The sequence below is a fragment of the Capra hircus genome, chromosome 13, assembly GCF_001704415.2.
Source record: "Capra hircus breed San Clemente chromosome 13, ASM170441v1, whole genome shotgun sequence".
In the NCBI taxonomy this organism is placed as follows: domain Eukaryota; kingdom Metazoa; phylum Chordata; class Mammalia; order Artiodactyla; family Bovidae; genus Capra; species Capra hircus.
In genome coordinates, this window is record NC_030820.1 from 19,577,745 (window position 1) to 19,600,568 (window position 22,824).

Genomic DNA, 22,824 nt, shown 5'->3' on the forward strand with positions numbered 1-22,824 from the left:
GACATGATAGAGAAAACCCTAAAGACTACCCCAAAACTGTTAGAATAAATAAAGTTGCAGGATATACAATTGATGAATAGCAATCTACTGTATTTTTACATGCTAAAAATGAACTATCTAAAAGAGAAGTCAAAAAAACAATCTCATTTGCAATTGCATCAAAAAAGAATAAAATACCTAGGAATAAATTTAACCAAGGAGGTGAAAACTATATGATACTGAGGGAATAAGACAGAAAGAAGTGGAAAGATAGTCTATGCTCATAGATTGGAAGAATTAATACTGTTAAAATGTCCATACTATACAGAAAAATCTACAGAATCCATGAAATCTATCAAAATTCCAATGACATTTTTCACAGAAATAAAAGAAATAATTCTCAAATTTGTATGGGACCACAAAAGACCCTGAATAGTCAGAGGAATCTTGAAAAAGAATAACAAAGCTGGAGGCATCATGTGCCCAATTTCATATTATAGTTGTCATATTCTATGGCAATGTATGAGATGTGGGGAGGAAAACAGACATATGGATTAATGGAACCGAGTAGAGAACCCAGAGGTAAACACACATACACATAGTTAATCAATTTATGATGAAGGAGCCTCGAATATACAACAGAGAAAAGACAACCTCTTCAATAAATGGTGTTGGGAACCTGGAAAATCACATGCAGAGAATGAAACTGGACCATTTTCTTATACCATATACAAAAATTAACTCCAAATGAATTAAACACTTGAATGTAAGACATGAAACTATAAAACTTCTAAAAGAAACATAGACAATAAGCTTAACATAGGTCTTATTGAATTTGGGTGTCTGACATCAACAACAAAAATAAAGTGGAATTACATCAAACTAAAAAGCTTCTGCACATCAAAGGAAACCATCAACATAATGAAATGGCACCCTACTAAATGGGAGAAAACATCTAAAAATCACTTATCTAATAAAGGGTTAATATCCAAAAATACATAAAGAACTCATACAACTCAACTGCAACACAAACAAAAAAACTGAGTCAATCTGAGTAAAAAATGAACAGCTGATCTGAATAGACATTCTATGAAAGAAAACATACAGGTGGCCAACAGATACATGAAAAGATGCTCATCATCACTAATCATCAGAGAAATACAAATCAAAACCAAAATGAGATATTACTACACACCTGTCAGAATTATTAGCTAAAAAACAAGAAGTAACAAGTATTATTATGTAGATAAAAGGGAACCCTTGCACACTGTTGATGAGAATGTAAATTGATGAAGCCATTATGGAAAAGAGTATGGCAGTTACTCAAAAAATCTAAAACTAGACCTACCAGATGATCCAGGCAACATCCACTTCTAGATATTTATCCAAAATAAATGACAACACTAACTAGAGAAGATATATGTATCCTATGTTCACTGCAGCATTACTTACATTAGTCAAGATGTGGAAATAGTCTGTATGTCCATTGATGGGTGAATGGATAAAGAAAACATCACATATGTACATATATTCCTGGTGTCTCAGACAGTAAAGAATCTGCGTGCAATGAGGGAGACCTGAGTTCAACTCCTGGGTTGGAAAAATCCCCTTGAGAAGGGAATGGCAACTCACTCCAGTATTCTTGCCTGGAAAACTCCATGGACAGAGGAGCCTGGCAGGCTACAGTCCATGAGGTCGCAAAGAGTCAGACATGACTGTGCAACTAACACTTACACACACACGCGCGCACACACACACACATATACATACAGTAGAATATTATTCAGACATGAAAAAGAATGAAACTTTGCCATTTGTGACAACATATATGGATCTTGAGAGTGCTGTGCTAAGTCAAATAAGTCAGACAGGGAAAGACAAATACCATACAATCTCACTTATATGTGGAATCTAAAACAAAATGAAAACTATGCTCATAGATACAGAGAACAGATTGGTAGTTGCCAGAGACATGGATTTGGGGGTGGGCGAAATGGGTGACAGGAGTCAAAAGGTACAAACTTCTACTTTAAACAATTCCAAGTGGTGTAAAGTACAGCACAGTGACCACAGTTAATAATACTGCATTGCATAGTTGAAAGCAAGTTCTTGTCACAAGAAAAAAGTTCTGTAACTGTGTACAATGTTATTAACTAGATTTATTGCGGTGATTCAGTCACAGTATATTCAAAATACTGACTCATTAATCTGTATACCTGAAAATGTCAATTATATCTCAATAAAAATTTTTCAATATAAAACATAATTTTATATCTGACAAGTCTACCATATCAACTATCCTGAAGAAAAATGCAAATATTTGGATTACCAAAAACCCACAAAAATCAATACACATTTAATTTAGATTTGAATTCAAGATGTTAATGAACTGATACATCCAAAAGGAACAATTCTAAGTAAAAAAAAAAAAAAAAGCATAGAAAAATTTTAAAAATAATATACAAATGAAGTTAATATTATAAAAGGGTAAATTTCTTACTGCAAATATTACTGTTTCTATTTTGGTTTATTTCTTTACCTGTGGATGTGTAATTTTATCATTTGTTTTTTGTCCACCTGAATCTCCCACTACTGCTTTTCTTGTTTCATTTTCCAATGGTATATATTTTGAATCTTCACCTTTAACTTTTAATTTACCAGTACCCATTTCTGCGGGTGTCTTGGTCTTTGCCTCACTTTTAAGAAACTCCTTTTCTTGATTTAGGAAATAGGCAAGTTGCTGTTTAGCTCTTTCAGCTTCCTGTTTTTAAAAGAGTAACTGTCAAGTATCATTTCTGTGATATTTTCCTGCCAATATTATAATTTTCAGGAATCTTCATATATTCATGCCCATACTAATTCTCAATTTTATTTTTTCAGAGTAAAAGAAATTAAACCATTGGCATAATACATAGTTTAACATATCCATAATTAAAATTAAAAATTATGAAGAAATCTCTTCTACTTAAACAGCTATTTTTATACCCAAGAGGTTCTCCTGCCCACTGGTTTTTAAGGTTCTAATTATAATATAGGCACAATAAAAGTTAATAAAATGCATACATTATAGAAGGTGATAGAATGTACCCAAGATAATTAAGACCTATAATATCAAATAGTAAATGTGAAAAATAATTTATTTCTTCTAGAATTAAATCTTTCTTTAAGTCACTTTTAATAAATTTTAGTTTCATTAAATTACTTGTATAAAAGAATATATAAATCAATAAAAAAGTTCACAATCTCCCCACAAACAGAAAATGTACTGTTGACATATATACTTTTAAATTATTTCTAAATATGCTAGTGCTACTGCTGCTGCTGCTAAGTCGCTTCAGTTGTGTCCGACTCTGTGAGACCCCATAGATGGCAGCCCACCAAGCTCCCCTGTCCCTGGGATTCTCCAGGCAAGAACACTGGAGTGGGTTGCCATTTCCTTCTCCAGTGCATGAAAGTGAAAAGTGAAAGTGAAGTCACTCAGTCGTGTCCGACTCTTAGCGACCCCATGGACTGCAGCCCACCAGGCTCCTCTGCCCATATGCATATACAAATTTTTAATTTTTATCCAGATTGGATCATACTATACACACACACATATACGCTCTTTTCATTAAATAATGTCACAGTATGTTCTCATTGGAGAAGGCAACAGCAACCCACTCCAGTTTTCTTGCCTGGAGAATCCTATGGACAGAGAAGCCTGGCAGGCTACAGTCCACAGGGTTTCAAGAATCGGATATGACTTAGCGACTAAAGAGAGAGAGAGAGATTCCCATGATGATAAATATACATCCAAATTAGAACAGCTAACAGAAACAAAGTCGCTCAGTCCTGTTTGACTCTGTGACCCCAAGGACTATACAGTCCATGGAATTCTCCAGGCCAGAATCCTGGAGTGGGTAGCCTTTCCCTTCTCCAGGGGGTCTTCCCAACCCAGGGATTGAACCCAGGTCTCCCACACTGCAGGCGAATTCTTTACCAGCTGAGCTACCAAGGAAGCGCTAGGTAACAAGTAAATATTAACAATATATCTTAACCAATTTAGCAAATTGCTTATCAATGGATATATTGGAAATTTTAAAACTTTTGCTATTAAAAATTTCCTATTCTACATAGTTGTACAAACTTTGTACACTTTTTATTTACAATAAATTTTAGAAGTGGAATGGTTCACTGTAAAGACTATGTTTTTCCAAGACTTTCTCTATATATTTTCTTCCAGAGAATAATCAATCCATACTGACAATAGAAGTATATGAAAGACCTGCTCATCTCAACATAAACCCTCAAATATTAAGTATTTCTGTTCCTTCAATTTTTAAAAAATAGTAGGTAAAATATATCTGTACTGCTGCTATTTTAATGTTTTTTATTCGGCTGTACTGAGTCTTAGTTGCAGCACACAGGATCTTCATTGCTCTGTGCAGGATCTTTGAAGCATGCGAGCTCTTAGCTGCAGCCTGAGGAATCTAGTTCCCTAACCAGGGATTGAACCCAGCAGCCCTGCACTGGAAGTATGGAGGCTTAACCACTGAACCACCCTCTCTGTTTTATTTTTCAACTGCATTTACTTGGTAATTCATAGAGTTTGTATGCATTTATTGGCAATGTGTGTTTCTCAATTGATGTGCTTATGTCCTTTGTGTATTGAGGAGGAAGATCATCCATATTTTCTGTAGATATGTAAAAGATCTTAATATGGAACATTTTATAAAGATCTTCCATTTATCTTTATATCTTACAAAATTTTAACCATAAAAAGTTTTATTTTATATATATATAGCCAAATATATTAACATATTCTTTTTTGGTATAATGCTTAGAAAGCCCTGCTTTAGCCAAGACATACAATTGTTATTCAGTGTTTCTTCCATTTTATACATAGTTCAATTATGCCTAAATCTTAAATCAATTTTTAATTTGTTTCAGTATATTAAATCAACTAGAAATCACAAGTTTTTCATAGTAGTTTACTTTTGTGACTTTTATCCTTCTATAAAAAAATTTAATAAGCCAAACAATAAAATACAAAATTATTATATTCATTTGAATCTGTTTCTGGACTTTTCATTCAGTACAAAATCTAGAACCACACTGCTTTAGTAATATATTTTTATGTCATATTAATTTTTGATGAGCAAATCATAATTGTTCCTCTGTAAAACAACCAGTTTCTTATCTCAATATATCTTATAATTCTGCTAAGTTCAAAAAGACTCCATCTATATCTAGAAATAAATTGCTTTAAGTGTGTACATCAGTTCTCTCTCTAGCTCACTATTTTGGAGAGAATAAATATCAAATTTTATCAATATATTTCTACTACACTAAATGAAAATACTATAAGCTGGCAAAACAATATAATATATAGATTCTTGGTTTACAAATTAAAAATTATTCATTTAAAAAGCTGTTTAAGGATATTTTCTTCAATTTTTCACAATATGAAGGAACATGACATCTTTTACCTGTAAAGCTTGTTTCAGTTGTTCCCGAAGAACTTTGTTCTCAATTTCCAGAGCATGTGCTGCTTTCTAGGATGTAATAAGGGATGGGGGAGAAAAGTATTCATTTTTTTTAAACTAATTTATTGTCATAATTATTATCTTTCTAAAACCCATAGATAGCCAAGATGATGACTTGAACACAAACATTTATTATACACTTCTTAGGCACAATGACAGATAACTTATACCTCAGCTGGTGAAGAATCTGCCTGCAATGCAGGAGACTCTGGTTTAATTCCTGGATTGGGAAGATCCCCTGGAAAAGGGCTAGGCTACCAACTCCAGTATTCTTGGGCTTCCTTGGTGGCTCAGCTGATAAAAGAATCCACTTGCAATGTGGGAGACCTGGGCTCAAATCCCTGGCCCTCGGATGGGAAGATCTCCTGGAGAAGGGAATGGATACCCACTCCAGTGTTCTGGCCTGGAGAATTCCATAGACTGCTTAGTCTATGGGGTTGCACAGAGTTGGACAGCAACTTTCACTTACCCTTTCCTAAGAATATAGCAGAATCCAGAGCTTCAGCAACGTGACATTCCCAACGTCCGAGATACAGTTAAGAGTAATTCGAATTTGAAGAAACGGGAAAATGAGACTTACTCTTAAAAGAAAATCTACAGGGAAGGTGACTGAAGATGGGGCATAGCAAGAACCTCTTCCCATGGATCAACAAATATACACCTGCAAAGAGATCAACTCCCTGTGAAAAGAACCTTAGAACTAGTCAAACATGCTCCACAACAAAGAATAAAAAGGACTACATCAAGACAGGTAGTAGAGGAAAAGAAACACTCTCACTAATAACCATACCGCGAGCATGATGGCACACAACAGAGAGGGATCTCACCAGACAGGCACTTTTGCCAGGCGAGCAAACGGTTGGTGCCCACGTCAGAAACCTTGGCTCCTGGATCTACACCAGGGAGAGGAACCCCTGAAATGCTTGGCTTTGAAAAGCAATAGGGCTGACATACAGTGGTCCAAAGTGCTACAGAAAACTGAGACTCCCTCTTAAACAAGGGCTTGAAAGTGAAAGTGAAGCCGCTCAGTCGTGTCCGACTCTTTGCGATCCCGTGGACTGTAGCCCACCAGGCTCCTCTGTCCATGGGATCTCCAGGCAAGAATACTGGAGTGGGTTGCCATTTCCTTCTCCAGGAGATCTTCCTGACCCAGGGATTGAACCCAGGTCTCCCACATTGCAGGCAGATGCTTTAACCTCTGAGCCACCAGCTTACATGTGCTCAATTAAACTATGACAAAAGAAGTAAGAATATACAATGAGGAAAAAAGAGCCTCTTCAGTAACTGGTATTTGGAATAGAGTGGAACTGGATTACCTTTTACATCATATACAAAAATAATCTCAAATGGATTAAAGGCTTAAATATAAGACCTGAAACCATAAAACATCTAGAAGAAAACAGGCAGTTAGCTGTCTGAAATAGGTCTTAGCCAGATTTTCTGTATATGTCTCAACAAAGGAAACAAAAGTAAAAATAAATGGAACCCAAACTAAAAAGTTTTCATACAGTCAAAGTATCACCAAAACAATACAGTTACCTAGTAAATTGGAGACAATTATCTGCAAATGAGATATCCAATAAGAGATAAATGTTCAAAATATACAAAGAACTTGTACAAGTCAACATCAAAAGATCAAACCTAGAGGGGTGGGATGGGGAGGGAGATGGGAGGGAGGTTCAAAAGGGAGGTGACATATGTATATCTATGGCTGATTCATGTTGAGGTTTGACAGAAAACAGCAAAATTGTGTAAAGCAATTATCCTTCAGTCAAAAAAATTAGTGAATTAAAAAAAAAACCTGGGCAGAGTACCTAAACAGACATTCTTCCAAAGGAGACAGACAGACAACCAATACATATAAAAATACTCAATATCACTAATAATCTGGGAATTACAAACCAAAACCACAGTGAGATACTCCCTTTTCCCAGTCAAAATAAAAAATGAGTATCAAAAAGAAAAGAAATAACAAGGGGAAGGATATCAGGAAAAGGGAAAATTGGTACAGCCATTGTGGAAAGTAGAATAGAGATTCCTCAAAAAATTAAAAATAGAATGGCCATATGATCCAGTAATATCACTTCTAGGTACTTACCACCTCCCCCAAATTCAATGATATTCGTACCTCTACATTAACTGCAATCCCTGATATTTTGTTAAAGCAGTCTGAAGGGATTAAGACATGGCCCAAATGAACTAAAACACTAAAGACTTAAAACATGATGGAATTATAATTTTTTAAATACACAAAATGCTGTTCTATATAAAATCACGACAGATTTCTAAAATGGCCTCCAGGATCTCCATCCCTAAGGTTAAATGCAAGTCATAGGTGGTACCCACATTCAAAAGGAGTGGACTGTACAGAGCATGACCTTAGGGATGGAGATCCTGGTTATTAGACTGCACTACATAGTTGACCTTTGAACAAGATGGGTTCAAATCACATGAGTCCACTTATACAAGGATATTTTTCAATGAATATAGTAGCCATATTTTCACTTTACAGATGTTTAACTAAATGTAGGGGAAGTTTATGTCTGGTTAGAGATCACAATTTGTGGAATCAAAGAACTAGGGTTTGAGTTCTGATTCTATCCAAGTCATTTTACCTTTGTGCCTTTTGGTGAGTCATTTATCAATTCTTTTGTTTTTGAGGCAGAGATAGCAGTATGCAAATTTTCAACTGTGAGGGAGTGGGTGGTATCCCTAACCCTCATGTTGTTCAAGGATCTATTATATAGCTACAGTGAAAAGGTATCATTCATGATCATGTTATTCATGTTATATTACATAAGACCGTCTTAGCAAAAAAGAAAAAAGAGAGAGATTCTTAGCTGGCCTTTAAGAAGACGTAAGATGCTATAAAGTAAACTGTTTGTGGAGAAGGCCACTGGCTAAGTGCCCCAGTCCAACAACTGCAAAGAACTTAAGTTTGCCACTTCCACTTGAGCTTGGAAGAGGACCCCCATGTGACCAAAAAAAAAAAAAAAAAGCCTAGCCAACACCATGACTGCAGTTTGGTGAGTCCTTGAGCACAGGATACAGCTAAGCCATGCTCAGACTCCTAAGCCATTCAAACCATGAAAACAATTTAATTATTTTAAGCTGCAAAATGTGAGGTAACTTGTTATGCAGGAATAGAAAACGAATACCATAAAGTTGTTCCTTTTATATTCAGTATCTCAAGAAGTACTCTCATTTTCTTCCCAAATGTATGCTATTTGATTCTTGAAACATGGAAGTATATACTTGTGGGACAGTTAAGTCCAGTCACTCACTGGAAGAGAGTATCCAAATGGGTGACATGATGCTCTGATGGTTAAGTTTTAACTTTCAGCAAAATAAAGTTTATTAAATAGAAGATAAAATAAAGGGTTTCTTGTATTCTTTTCAGAACACACATGGATCAAGAGTGAGCTACATTAACAATCTCTGAAATATTTTCCTATTTGCCGCTTGCGTCTCACACCTTTCTGAGATAGATGGGACAGCTATTATTTTACCCATTTTAGATGAAACACAAAGTTTAAATAGGTTAAAGGGACTTGTCTAATGTCACTTAACTAGTAAGTCTGTTCTGACTTATAATATGGTGTTCTTTCCTCTATGACATTGCCTATAATTGAGTGAATAACAGTAATTTTAACCTTGACAGTAAACTTACCTGAATTCACCATTTGATTTTTTAAAACTTGCTGAAAAAAGTCAACCAATAGTAAAGAAGCATTGTAAGAAGAAATTTAGTACATATGCACACACACAAACACACATACACCTGTATTCACATACATATGTTGTCTATATAAACAGTTATCAGAACATCATTAATCAAATTTAGATGCACAGGGAGAGATTCTGTTACCTGGACTTGAGGCATATTTTCTTTTACTTTAAGCTCTTTCCCTACAGACTTCTTCCTGAAAAAGAAATATTTTTAAATATATCAAGATGTTTTATGATATTTGATGACTATGCTTTCTTGGTGAGTACTTAAATCATTTTAAAGAAATGAAATTTTGAGAGGTGCACTCAAGACGATGGAGTAGGAACACCCTGAACCTAACCTCCTCCCAGAGGCACACCAATTAGAACTATTTACAGAGCAACTATTAACGAGAATGACATGAAGACCACCAGAGAAGATTTTCCACAAATAAAGATATAATCAAGTTAATTACTATGAGATGAATATGAAGGGCAAAGACTCAGTATAGTGAAGAAGCACACTCCTGAGTAGGCGAAAGTGAAAGTGAAGTCGCTCAGTCATGTCCGACTCTTTGTGACCAATGGACTGTAGCCTATCAGGCTCCTCCTTCCATGGGATTTTCCAGGCAAGAGTGCTGGAGTGGATTGCCATTTCCTTCTCCAGGGGATCTTCCTGACCCAGGAATAGAACCCAGGTCTCCCTCATTGCAGGCAGACGCTTTGCCATCTGAGCCACCAGGGAAGCCGTGAGTAGGTGACCCACAAATGGCAGCACAATCACAACTGCAGTGGTTCTCCCCCAAGGAATGAGGGGTCTGAGTTCCACATCAGGCTCCCTACCCCAGGGGTGCTATACTGAGAGGACAAATCTCAAGAATATCTGGCTGTGAAGGACAATAGGGCTTGCATATTGGAGAGCAAGAGGGCTGAATCTATGTAGGAAATACAGAGTCTACTCTTACAAGGAGCATGCAAATCTCACATGCTCTTAGTCCCCCGGTACAGGGGCAGTAATTTAAAAGAAGCCATGGGGCTTCCTTGGTGGTCCAATGGTTAAGAACCTGCTTTGCAATTCAGGGAACACAGGTTCAACCTCTGATCAGAGCACTAAGATCCCATATGCCATGGGGCAACTAAGCCTGCATGCCACAACTACAGAGCCCAAGCACTACAACAAAGATCCTGCAAGTTGCAACTAAGATCCAGTGCAGTCAAAAATTAAATAAATGGTTTATAATAGCCAGGATATGGAAACAACCTAGATGTCCATCAGCAGATGAATGGATAAGAAAGCTGTGGTACATATACACAATGGACTATTACTCAGCCATTAAAAAGAATACATTTGAATCAGTTCTAATGAGGTGGATGAAACTGGAGCTGATTATACAGAGTGAAGTAAGCCAGAAAGAAAAACACCAATACAGTATACTAACACATATATATGGAATTTAGAAAGATGGTAACGATAACCCTGTATGCGAGACAGCAAAAGAGACACAGATGTATAGAACAGTCTTTTGGACTCTGTGGGAGAGGGAGAGGGTGGGATGATTTGGGAGAATGGCATTGAAACATGTATAATATCATATAAGAAACGAATCACCAGTCTAGGTTCAATGCAGGATACAGGATGCTTGGGGCTGGTGCACTGGGATGACCCAGAGAGGAGGGGGGTTCAGGATTGGGAACACGAGTACACCCATGGTAGAGTCATGTTGATGTATGGCAAAACCAATATAGTCTTGTAAAGTAAAAAAAAAAAAAAAAACGTAAAAGAAGCCAGGGTTTGACCCAGTTTCTGATCTTGGAGAGCCTCCTAGAGAAGCAGGAGGCAGCTGAGACTCCCTCTGGGGACACAGAGGCTGGTGACAGCCATTTTTGTGAGCTCATTCCACCATGAGGACAAAGTGCTGGCAGAACCATTTTAGAGTCTTCCCTTTAGACTAGTAGTAGTTAGTCTAATAGTCTAATTGGCTTATCCACTCACCAGCCAACTGACACTAACCCAAGACATCCCTGAACCCCAGCCTGGGTACCCAGCCCTGTCCACCAGAAGGCCAGCAGCCACTACATGAGGCATGGTCTAGCACCCTACCTCAGGAAACAAAAAAATCTCAAATAAACAATCTCACCTTACACCTAAAGGAATTAGAAAAAGAACAAAGTCCAAAAATTAATAGAAGGAAAGAAAAAAGAGGTTGGAACAGAAATAAATGAAATAAAGATTAAAAAATTTTTTTGAAGATCTATAAAACAGCTGGTTTTGAAAAGTTAAACAAAATTGATAAAACTTTATCCCAACTAAAAGAAGAAAGAGGGGGCCCAAATAATAGAAAATGAAAGAGAAGTTATAAAAAAAATTAAAGAAGTTATAACACACACCACAGAAATACATGAGATTAGCACAATTATGCACAATAAAAAGGACAACTTAGGAAAAAATGGACAAATTCCTAGAAACAGACAATTTCCCAAGACTGAATCAGGAAGAAATAGAAAATACGAATAGCACAATTACCAGAAATGAAATTGAATCAGTAATCAAAAAAATTCCCAATGAAAGAAAATCCACAATCAGATCACTTCATAGGTTAGTTTTACCAAACATTTAAAAAATAATTAACACTTAGCCTTCCCAAACTATTCAAAAATTTAAAGAGAAAGGAACACTCTGAACTCATTCTATGAGGCCAGCAAAACCCTGATATTAAAACTAGACAAAGATACCACAAAAAGGAAAGTTACAGATCAACATCACTGATAAATATAGATATAAAAATCTTCAACAAAATACTAGCAAACCAAATTCAACAATATACTAAAAGGATTATAGGACTTCCCTGGTGGCCAGTAGTTGACAGTCTGCCTGCCAATGCAGGTGACATGGATCTGATCCCTACTCTGGGAAGATCCCATATGCTGTGCAGCTACTAATCCCATGCACCACAACTACTGAACCCATGCTTTAGAGTGTGTGTGCCACAAGAGAAGCCACTGCAATGAGAAGCCTATGCACCACAACCAGAGAGTAGACACTGCTCACTGCAACTAGAGAAAGCCTGCACGCAGAAATGAAGACCCAGTGCAGCCACAGATAAATTTTTTTTTAAAGGATCATACACCATGATCAAGTGGAATTCTAACCATTGTGGCAAGGATAATCTGACATCCAAAAGTCAATCAACATGATAAAGTACCTTAACAACAAACAATAAATATTATATGATCATCTCAATAGATGAAGAAAAACTTTTGACTAAGTTCAAAATCCATTTACGAGAAAAACTCTAAACAAAGTAGATACAGAGGGAATATACCTCAACATAATAAATGTCCTATATGACAAACCCAAAGCCAACAACATACTCTATGAGAAAAAACTGAAAACATTTTCCCTAACATCAAGCACAAGACAAGAATGCCCACCACTTTTATTCAGTATTTTCCAGCCACAGCAATCAGATAAGACAAAGCATAAAAGGAATCCAAATTGGAAAAGAAGAAATAAAACTGTCATTGTTTCCACATGACATGATATTATATTTAGAAAATCCTAAATATGCTATCAAAAAAGTTATTAGAAATAAGTGAACTCAGTAACGTTAAAGGATACAAAATAAATGTACAGAAATCTGATGTGTCTCATACACTAACAACAGACTACTAGAGAAATTAAGGTGAGTCCCTTCACTGTTCATTTGAAACTACAACCACACTGTTGTTAATTATACCCCAATGCAAAATAAAAAGTTAAAAAAAGAGAGAAATTAAGAAAACAATCCCAGTCACAATTGCATCAAAAAAGAATAAAGTACTTAGGAATAAATCTCAAGGAGGTACAAGACCTGTACCTGGATGCCCATAAGAAGATGATAAAAGAATTAAAAATAACATAAGCAAATGGAAAAATAGTTCATGTTCATGAATCAGAAGAATTAACAGTTAAAATGACCATACCATTATTCAGAGAAATCTATCTATATAAAAATACCAAAGGCATTTTTCACAGAACTAGAACAAATAATTCTAAAATTTCTATGGTAACACAAAAGACCCCAAATAGCCAAAACAATCATGAGAAAGAACAGAACTGGTGGTTATCATGTACCCAGATTTCAAGATTTGGTAATACAGTTTGAAATCAGAGCATAAAAACAGACACACAATTCTATGAAACAGAATAGAAATTCCAAAAATAAATCCATATGTATGTGGTCAATGAATCTAAGACATGAAGGCAAAAATGTACAATGGGAAAAAAAGCATCCTCTTCAATAAACAATGCTGGGAAAACTAAACAGTTACATGTAAAAGAATTATATTGGACTACATTCTCACATCTGATACAAAAATAAATATAAGACTTAAATATAAGACCTGAAACCATAAAACTCCTAGAAGAAAACGTAAGTGGTACACTCTTTGACACTGATGTTAGCCATAGTTTTGGCATATGTCTCCCCAGGCAAAAGAAACAAGAACAAGTAAACAAATGGAACTACATCAAATTAAAAGGCTTTGCACAGCAAAGGAAACTATCAACAGAATGAAGTCAGGCTACTATATGGGAGAAGATATTTCCAAATAAGATATATCTGTTAAGGGTCAATATTCAAATACAAAAAACTCCCACAACTTAACATAAAAAAACCCCAAAACCTGATTTTAAAATGGCAGAGAATCTGAATAGATATTTTTCTAAACAAGGCATCTAGACAGCTGACAAGGTATATGAAAAGATGCTCAACAATACTAATCATCAGGGAAATGCAAATTAAAATCTCAATGATATATCCTTACACCTGTCAGAATAGCTATTACCAAAAAGGCAACAAGTAAGTGTTGGCAAAAATGTAAAGAAAAGGGAACTCATGGTGCTTTGATGTTGGGAAAGGAAATTGGTGAAGTCACTATGAAAACCGGTACAAGAATTCTTCAAAAAACTACAAATAATACTACCACATGATCCAGCAAATCTACTTCAAGTATTTTTCCAAAGAAAACAAAAATACTCTCCCCAAAATGCCCCACATTTATTGTAGCATTATTTACAATTGCCAAGTCATGAAAGCAAGTGCTTAAGTACCCATCAACAGATGAATGGATAAAGATGTGGTGTAAGTATGTGTGACATATACATACAAACACACACACACGTATATGTGCTTAGTCGCTCAGTCGTGTCCAACTCTTTGCGACCCCATGGATTGTAGCTTGCCAGGCTCCTCTGTCAATGGGGATTCTCCAAGCAAGAATACTGCAGTGGGCTGTCCAGGCGATCTTCCCAACCCAGGGATCGAAGCCAGGTCTCCCGCAATGGAGGCAGATTCTTTACCATCTGAGCCAACAGGGAAGCCCCATATGTAAATGTGTGTGTATACAAACATACATACACACACCCACGTGTATATATATATATATATATATATATATATATATATGACAGAAAATAACTCAGCCATAAAAAAGAATGAAATCCTGCCATCTGTGACAAAATGGATGGACCTAGAGGATATTATGCTAAATGAAATAAGTCAGGTAAAGAAAAATACTGTATGATTTCACTTATACATGGAATCTGAAAAACAAAACAAATGAACAAACACAGCAAAACAAGCAAACTTAGAGATACAGAGAACAAACTGGTCATTACCAGAAGGGAGGAGGACAGAGAGATAATCAAATAGGTAAGGAACATTAAGAAGTACAAACTTCTAGTTATAAAATTAGTAAATGTCATAGAGATATAATGTACAGAATAGAGAATATAGTCCTTAATATCATAATAACTGTCTGTGACAGGTACGATTATTTTGAAACACATTAAAATATCAAATTACTATGCTGTATGGTGGCGGTGGTAGTCACTAAATCATGACCGACTCTTACAATCCCATGGACTGAAGCCCGCCAGGCTCCTCTGTCCAAGGGATTCTCCAGGCAAGAATACTGGAGTGGGTTGCCATTTCCTTCTCCAACTATGCTGTATGCCTGTAACTAATATATCAATTATACTTCATAAAAAAGAAATCAAATTTCATAAAAAATGCATATTTTTATCAACTATACTTCAATTTAAGAAAAGAAATTCCTATTTTTAAAAGCCATAAAATTCATAAAGCTTAAATGATAAATAACTGAATAACATTCGTCAAACTAACATCTCATTGGTATGATTAAAATATGCTAAGCTGAGATGGGAAAAGGATTTTCAAAGTACACTGGTCATTTTTTCTTCTCTGATATTCTTTCCGTCTCTTAAGAAAGGCCATTTGTCTGGTAAGTTTCTTTTTAGACTTTGTGGAACTCTACAAAGATTGAATTAATAGTTTCCTTTTTAAACTATATATTTATATTAGGGTTTGATCAAGAAATTTCCAATGGCATAAATTATTTTATATTAATAAGGAAAATATTCTCTTAATAAGGCCACTTTAAAATAACCTACATTAAAATCAGATACTTTTCTTCATAAAATAAGACAACTAAGAAGTGCAGTAAAAAGGAACAGCCCAGACTGGGGAGAGGGGTTAACATACAAATCACAAATCATGAGCTAACACATCAATGAAACATTGTAAATCCTTTCATCTCTAAAATTATTTGGGTTTAATTTTGTCTACCTATACCTGAATATCTTGTGATTCTCTCTAACCCATTTTTAGTTCTTTGTTCTTCCCTTCTCAGCTTTGTTCCACTCATATCCTGGTCTGCTTATAAAACTATACATTTGCTAACGTTGTGTTTTTATAAACCTGTTAATAAATTATGTTTATATGACTCTGTATAAAATGAAAATATAAATTTATAAGTAAAAAAATATAACAAGTATCTTTTTGTCTTACGCTTCTGAATCTTCAGACTTTCCTTTGTCCTTTTTCTTCTCTGTTTTCATAACTTTCTTTGTTCGCTCACTTGTAGCCTTTGTTTTCTGTGTAGTTTTATATATGCCAGAAATAGGAAGAAAATATATCATAAGTAAATACATGATAATATACATTACTTAGATTTCCATTTTACTCTGAGAATCACCACACTGTGTTTTAAGGGAAATTATTGAATAAAAGCAAAACAAAAATAAAGATATAGCCAGTGCTATATTATTACAGTGCTATATAGAATATATATATTGTTACAGTGCTATATAGAATGTAATTTGCCAAATAAGCTAATACATATGAAACAAATTCATCTGACAAATTACAGTCAGTTCTTCTATAACATTGTATATGCCATCTTGAAAATCACCTCCCTGTGAAAAACCATATGATAAAAACTGCAGGATACATGGGGGGAAAGAGTCTAGGTTATGCAAAAACACTGTCAATGATACAGGTAAAAAACTAAAACCAATTAGGAACATTAGTTCAGTTTTACATAGTTAAATGATTAAGAAATAAGATACTATGAGAAACATTGCTCTTTATCCTAAAAAAGAAATCAAGTTTCTTTGAGGAAATGAGCATCAAACAGATTTCAAATTGAGAGCTATTAAGCAGTATCGGAAGGAGGGTTTCTGAAATTGGACAAAAATTTCTAACACCTGGATTGGTGTGGTACACTATATACCTGGTAAACTAAGGAAGCTTGCAGAAGCTATTTTCTACCTTCACCTAGTATTATTTCCAGATGAATTTGTGTGTAAGCAATTGTAAAATTCACATTATGCTCAAACTGTTCAGTCACATTAGAAAAAGTTTGCATTTCAAAACAAATATTATAGCAGAACTGGGATGTTTTGAAATACTATGTAGTATCAGGTTATTTTATACAAGAAAGTATAAAAAATTGACAATTAGATTACTAAAAAATTTAGACAAGCTTAATAATAGAGACCTATTATGATACTGAGTGGTTATTTCCTACTTCAGACCACAACTTCCAACAGATACCAAATTCATCATAGCAAAGTTCTCACAAGTTAAACACCAAGTGTAATAATTTCCTAAAACACAAAGTTAGTATAATAATACATTTTTAATGAAAATTGTTAAGGTTGTGAATAGTTTTCCAGTTTAAATCTGAATTTTGGTATGTATTTCCTATTTAGAATAATCTAATATATGAGCAATTAAAACACACTAAAATAATGAAAGGGATAAAAGAATTAAAAAATAATGAACATATCATCAGTGAGCTACGGGATAAATTCAAATGGATTAATATGCTTACAACTGGAGTTCATGATGGAGAAAAGGGGTGGGAAAAGAATATTTGAAGAAATAATGGCCAATTTTTTTCAAATTTGATGAAAACTGCAAATCTACAACAGTATAAGGAAAACTAACCCCCAAGACACATAATTAAATTACTTTAAAGCAGTAATAAAAGAAAATCTTAAGAGTGGACACAGAAAAAAAAAAAAACACAAACAACAACAAAAAAAGAGTGGACAGAGGAGACACAATAAGGAGAACAGACACAATAAGGAGAACACAGACTTCTTGCAAGAAATACTGCAAGCCTGAAGAGAAAGGAACATCTTTAAAGCACTGGAAAGGGGGGAAAAGGTAAACCAAGAATTCTTTATTCAGAAAAAATATCTTTCAAAACTGAAGGCAAAAAAATTTGTCCAGAAATCATAAAGCAGCAACCCTGCACAACAAAATGACAAAGAATCCTTCAAAGAGAAGAAAAATGATACCAGATGGAAATAAGGAAATAAACAAATAAAGAATACAATAAATGATAATTATTTGGGTAAATATAAACACTATTTTCCTGTTAATTAAATTTCTTTAAAGGGTAATATTTTACAATAAAACTAATAACTGTGTTATACAGTAGTAAAATGTTTAAAAACAATAGCACAAAGCTGGAAAGGGACAAATGAAAGTATGTTTTAAGGTTCTTATACATAAAGTAATTCAATATCACTTCAACAGAGACTACAATAAGTTAAAAACAAGATTGTAAACTCTGAAAGCAGGGTGCAACACAACTAAAACTGTGGAAGTGGCTTTGAAACAAGGCATTGGGCAGAGGATGGAGGAATTTTATGCAGTATAAAAAGAAATTCATGAAAAAATAATATGACAAAAGAAAAAATCCTTTCATCTGATACATTGCTTTAAGAGACAGAGAAACAGAAAGGCAGGCTGCCTGATCACAAGAATAAAAAAAAATTTCCCTTGAAATCAGGAATAAAAAATGCCCACTTTCAACGTGTCTACTCAGTATTATTCTAGAGATCTTTGCCAGTATAAGAGAAAATTTGGGCTATCATTTACAGATATGTTGATTATGCAAGTAGAAAAATAAAAATCTAACCATTATGATAGTGTGACGAGGTTTGTAGATGCAAATACACAAAAATTTGATACATTTCCCTAGCAATAGCATTAAAATATTTTAATATATCAACTAACAGCATAGAAATAAAAGCTCCTAACATTAACATAACAAAGACAAATAAGACCTTTATGAAGAAAATCATAATATTCATTGTGTTATGAAACATTCCAAAATTGAGACATTTAGTATTTGTTTATGAAAAGATGTATATTGATAGCCTATACATCTCTCATGTGATGTATAACTTCATTGCAAGTGTAGCATTTGACAATTCTAAAATTTACAAGAAAGTGCAAAGGTCAAAAATAAATAAATTCTCATAAATAACAAGGTGGATTCACACGCCCTCAAAATATGAGGACTTACTTTAAATATATAATCATTAAAGGTCTCAAGTATTGGTATAGGAATAGACAAGGCCAACAGAAAAGAATAGAAAGAGCAGAAACAGATCTTTTTATGCAGAGATATTCTCTAGCAACATCATACCAAAACATACATATCTAGGAGATCCTATTTAGGAAGCTATAGCAGAAAGCCAGGTGATAGCAGGAAACGAATAAGAAGTCAGCAGACTGCTGTTGTTCAGTTGCTCAGTGGCGTCTGACTCTTTGCGACCCCACGGACTGCAGCATGCCAGGCTTCCCTGTCCTTCACCCTCTACCAGAGCTTGCTCAGACTCATGTCCAATGAGTTCATTATGCCAAACAACCATCTCGTCCTCTGTTAGGCTGTATATTGTCACCCTACTTGTTTAACTTATATGCAGAGTACATCATGAGGAACACTGGGCTGGATGAAGCACAAACTGAAATCAAGATTGCCGGAAGAAATATCAATAACCTCAGATATGCAGATGACACCATCCTTATGGCAGAAAGCGAAGAAAAACTAAAGTCTCTTGATGAAAGTGAAAGAGGAGAGTGAAAAAGTTGGCTTAAAACTCAACATTCAGAAAACGAAGATCATGGCATCTGGTCCCATCACTTCATGGCAAACAGATGGGGAAACTGTGGAAACAGTGAGAGACTTTATGTTTTGGGGCTCCAAAATCACTGCAGATGGTGACTGCAGCCATGAAATTAAGATGCTTGCTTCCTGGAAGAAAAGCTATCACCAACCTAGACAGCATATTAAAAAGCAGAGACATTACTTTGCCAACAATGGTCTGTCTAGTCAAAGCTATAGTTTTTCCAGTGGTCATGTATGGATGTGAGAGTTGGACTATAAAGAAAGCTGAGCACCGAAAAATTGATGCTTTTGAACTGTGGTGTTGGAGAAGACTCTTGAGAGTCCCTTGGACTGCAAGGAGATCCAACCAGTCCATCCTAAAGGAGATCAGTCCTGACTTCATTGGAAGGACTGATGCTGAAGCTGGAACTCTAATACCTTGTCCACCTGATGTGAAGAACCAACTCATTGGAAAAATATCCTAATGCTGGGAAAGATTGAAGGCTGGAGGAGAAGATGACAGAGGATGAGATGGTTGGATGGCGTAACCGATGCAATGGACACAAGTTTGAGTAGGCTCTGAGAGTTGATGATGGACAGAGAGGCCTGGCGGGCTGCAGTCCATTGGGTCACAGAGTCAGACACGACTGAGCAACTGAACTGACTGGTGGTAATTTAGAACACAGCATTCTTTTTTTTTCCAAAGCACAGCTGCTGCCAATTAATAGGGCTTCTCAAGTGGCACTAGTAAGAAAGAATCCGTCTGCCAATGCAGAAGACATGAGACCCAGGTTGAATCCCTGGGTCAAGAAGAGCCCCTCGTGTAGGGAATGGCAACTGGATCCAGTATTTTTGCTAGGAAAATTTCAGACAGAGAAGCCTATAAGGCTACAGCTCATGGGGCTGCAGAGTTGGACATTACTGAGCACAGGCTACCAATTATTAGTACTGGTATGTATGCCATTTTCAGACACTAAAATTAACTAACCTCTGTACTTTTCAACTTTTGTAGTTCATTTTCTAGCATTAATTTCTCCTCTGATAATGCTTGGAGATCACTTTGAATCTGTGTGCATTTCTAAAAACAAATATTATAACTTCATTAATAATGAAAAGCAAACATATCAATATGGAGAGGTTATTCAGGTACTTAATTACTACAGTAAAAAAGTCTTTATTAACTCAGAAATCATGAACCACTGGTATTAATCTGCAGAGTGAAGCTACAACAGGTGCTGAAAGAGGCAAAGGTACTATGATTGACAATGGAAGTTCAGAGACTGTGGGGTATTATAGTTCAGTATTTCAAAAGTCGAGTGTTCCTGAATGATAATAAAGTCTACTAAAATCAAAGAATAGACAAAAATTTCTAGCTCTCATATGCATAAAACTCTCTTGAATAAACTAAGTATTAGATCTTTATTTAAGATTACATATCCTGACAATTTCTAGAATCTATCAGCAACATCAAGGACAAAGTGCAAATTCAAACTGAGAGGATTATACTTACAGCCTCTAACATCAGCTGCTCATGCATAGCTCTGAAAAACAAACCAAAAATACCTAAAATGTATTATAATTTAAAATTTTTATTTATGTAGTATCATGTATTTTCTAAGTAAAAAAATTAATATAAATAAGGTTCAGTTCAGTTCAGTTGCTCAGTCGTGTCCGACTCTTTGCGACCCCATGAATCGCAGCACATCAGGCCTCCCTGTCCATCACCAACTTATGGAGTTCATTCAGACTCATGTCCATTGAGTCAGTGATGCCCAGCCATCTCCTCCTCGGTCGTCCCCTTCTCCTCCTGCCCCCAATCCCTCCCAGCATCAGAGTCTTTTCTAATGAGTCAACTCTTCTCATGAGGTGGCCAAAGTACTGGAGTTTCAGCTTTAGCATCAGTCCTTTCAAAGAAATCCCAGGGCTGATCTCCTTCAGAATGGACTGCTTGGATCTCCTTGCAGTCCAAGGGACTCTCAAGAATCTTCTCCAACACCACAGTTCACAAGCATCAGTTCTTCAGCACTCAACTTTCTTCACAGTCCAACTCTCACATTCATACATGACCACTGGAAAAACCATAGTCTTGACTAGATGGACCTTTGTTGGCAAACTAATGTCTCTGCTTTTCAACATGCTATCTATGTTGGTCATAACTTTTCTCCCAAGGAGTGAGCATCTTTTAATTTCATGGCTGCAGTCACCATCTGCAGTGATTTTGGAGGCCCCCAAAATAAAGTCTGACATTGTTTCCACTGTTTCTCCATCTATTTCCCATGAAGTGGTGGGAACAGATGCCATGATCTTCATTTTCTGAATGTTGAGCTTTAAGCCAATTTTTTCACTCTCCTCTTTCACTTTCATCAAGAGGCTTTTTAGCTCCTCTTCACTTTCTGCCATAAGGGAGGTGTCATCTGCATATCTGAGGTTATTGATATTTTTCCTGGCACTCTTGATTCCAGCTTGTGCTTCTTCCAGCCCAGCGTTTCTCATGATGTACTCTGCATACAAGTTAAATAAGCAGGGCGACAATATACAGCCTTGACATACTCCTTTTCCTATTTGGAACCAGTCTGTTGTTCCATGTCCAGTTCTAACTGTTGCTTCCTGACCTGCATATAGGTTTCTCAAGAGGCAGGGTGTCTGGGATTCCCGTCTCTTGAAGAATTTTCCACAGTTTATTGTGATCCACACAGTCAAAGGCTTTGGCATAGTCAATAAAGCAGAAATAGATGCTTTTCTGGAACTCTTCCTTTTTTGATGATCCAGCGGATGTTGGCAATTTGATCTCTGGTTCCTCTGACTTTTCTAAAACCAGCTTCAACATCTCGAAGTTCACAGTTCAAGTATTGCTGAAGCCTGGCATGGAGAATTTTGAGCATTACTTTACTAGCATGTGAGATGTGTGCAGTAGTTTGAGCATTCTTTGGCATTGCCTTTCTTTGGGATTGGAATGAAAACTGACCTTTACCAGTCCTGTGGCCACTGCTGAGTTTTCCAAATTTGCTGGCATATTGAGTGCAGCACTTTCACAGCATCATCTTTCAGGATTTGAAACAGCTCCACTGGAATTCCATCACCTCCACTAGCTTTGTTTGTAGTGATGCTTTCTAAGGCCCACTTGACTTCACATTCCAGGATGTCTGGCTCTAGGTGAGTGATCACACCATCATGATTATGTGGGTCGTGAAGATCTTTTTTGTACAGTTCTGTGTATTATTGCCACCTCTTCTTAATATCTTCTGCTTCTGTTAGGTCCAGACCATTTCTGTCCTTTATCGAGCCCATCTTTGCATAAAATGTTCCCCGGGTATCTCTAATTTTCTTGAAGAGATCTCTAGTCTTTCCCATTCTGTTGTTT

General features: G+C 35.8%; 1 protein-coding gene across 1 annotated transcript in view; it reads right to left on the minus strand.

Annotated features, from left to right (window-relative positions):
• CCDC7 (coiled-coil domain containing 7) overlaps positions 1-22,824 on the minus strand; it is an 85,452-nt gene that overhangs the window by 38,765 nt on the left and 23,863 nt on the right. Inside the window, exons 10-15 of the mRNA XM_018056851.1 lie at positions 20,974-21,004; positions 20,452-20,541; positions 16,064-16,149; positions 9,373-9,427; positions 5,448-5,513; positions 2,519-2,740 (exon numbers count right to left, since the gene is read on the minus strand). Coding sequence (XP_017912340.1) covers positions 2,519-2,740; positions 5,448-5,513; positions 9,373-9,427; positions 16,064-16,149; positions 20,452-20,541; positions 20,974-21,004 — 550 coding nt within the window. The remainder of the gene's footprint in view (positions 1-2,518; positions 2,741-5,447; positions 5,514-9,372; positions 9,428-16,063; positions 16,150-20,451; positions 20,542-20,973; positions 21,005-22,824) is intronic.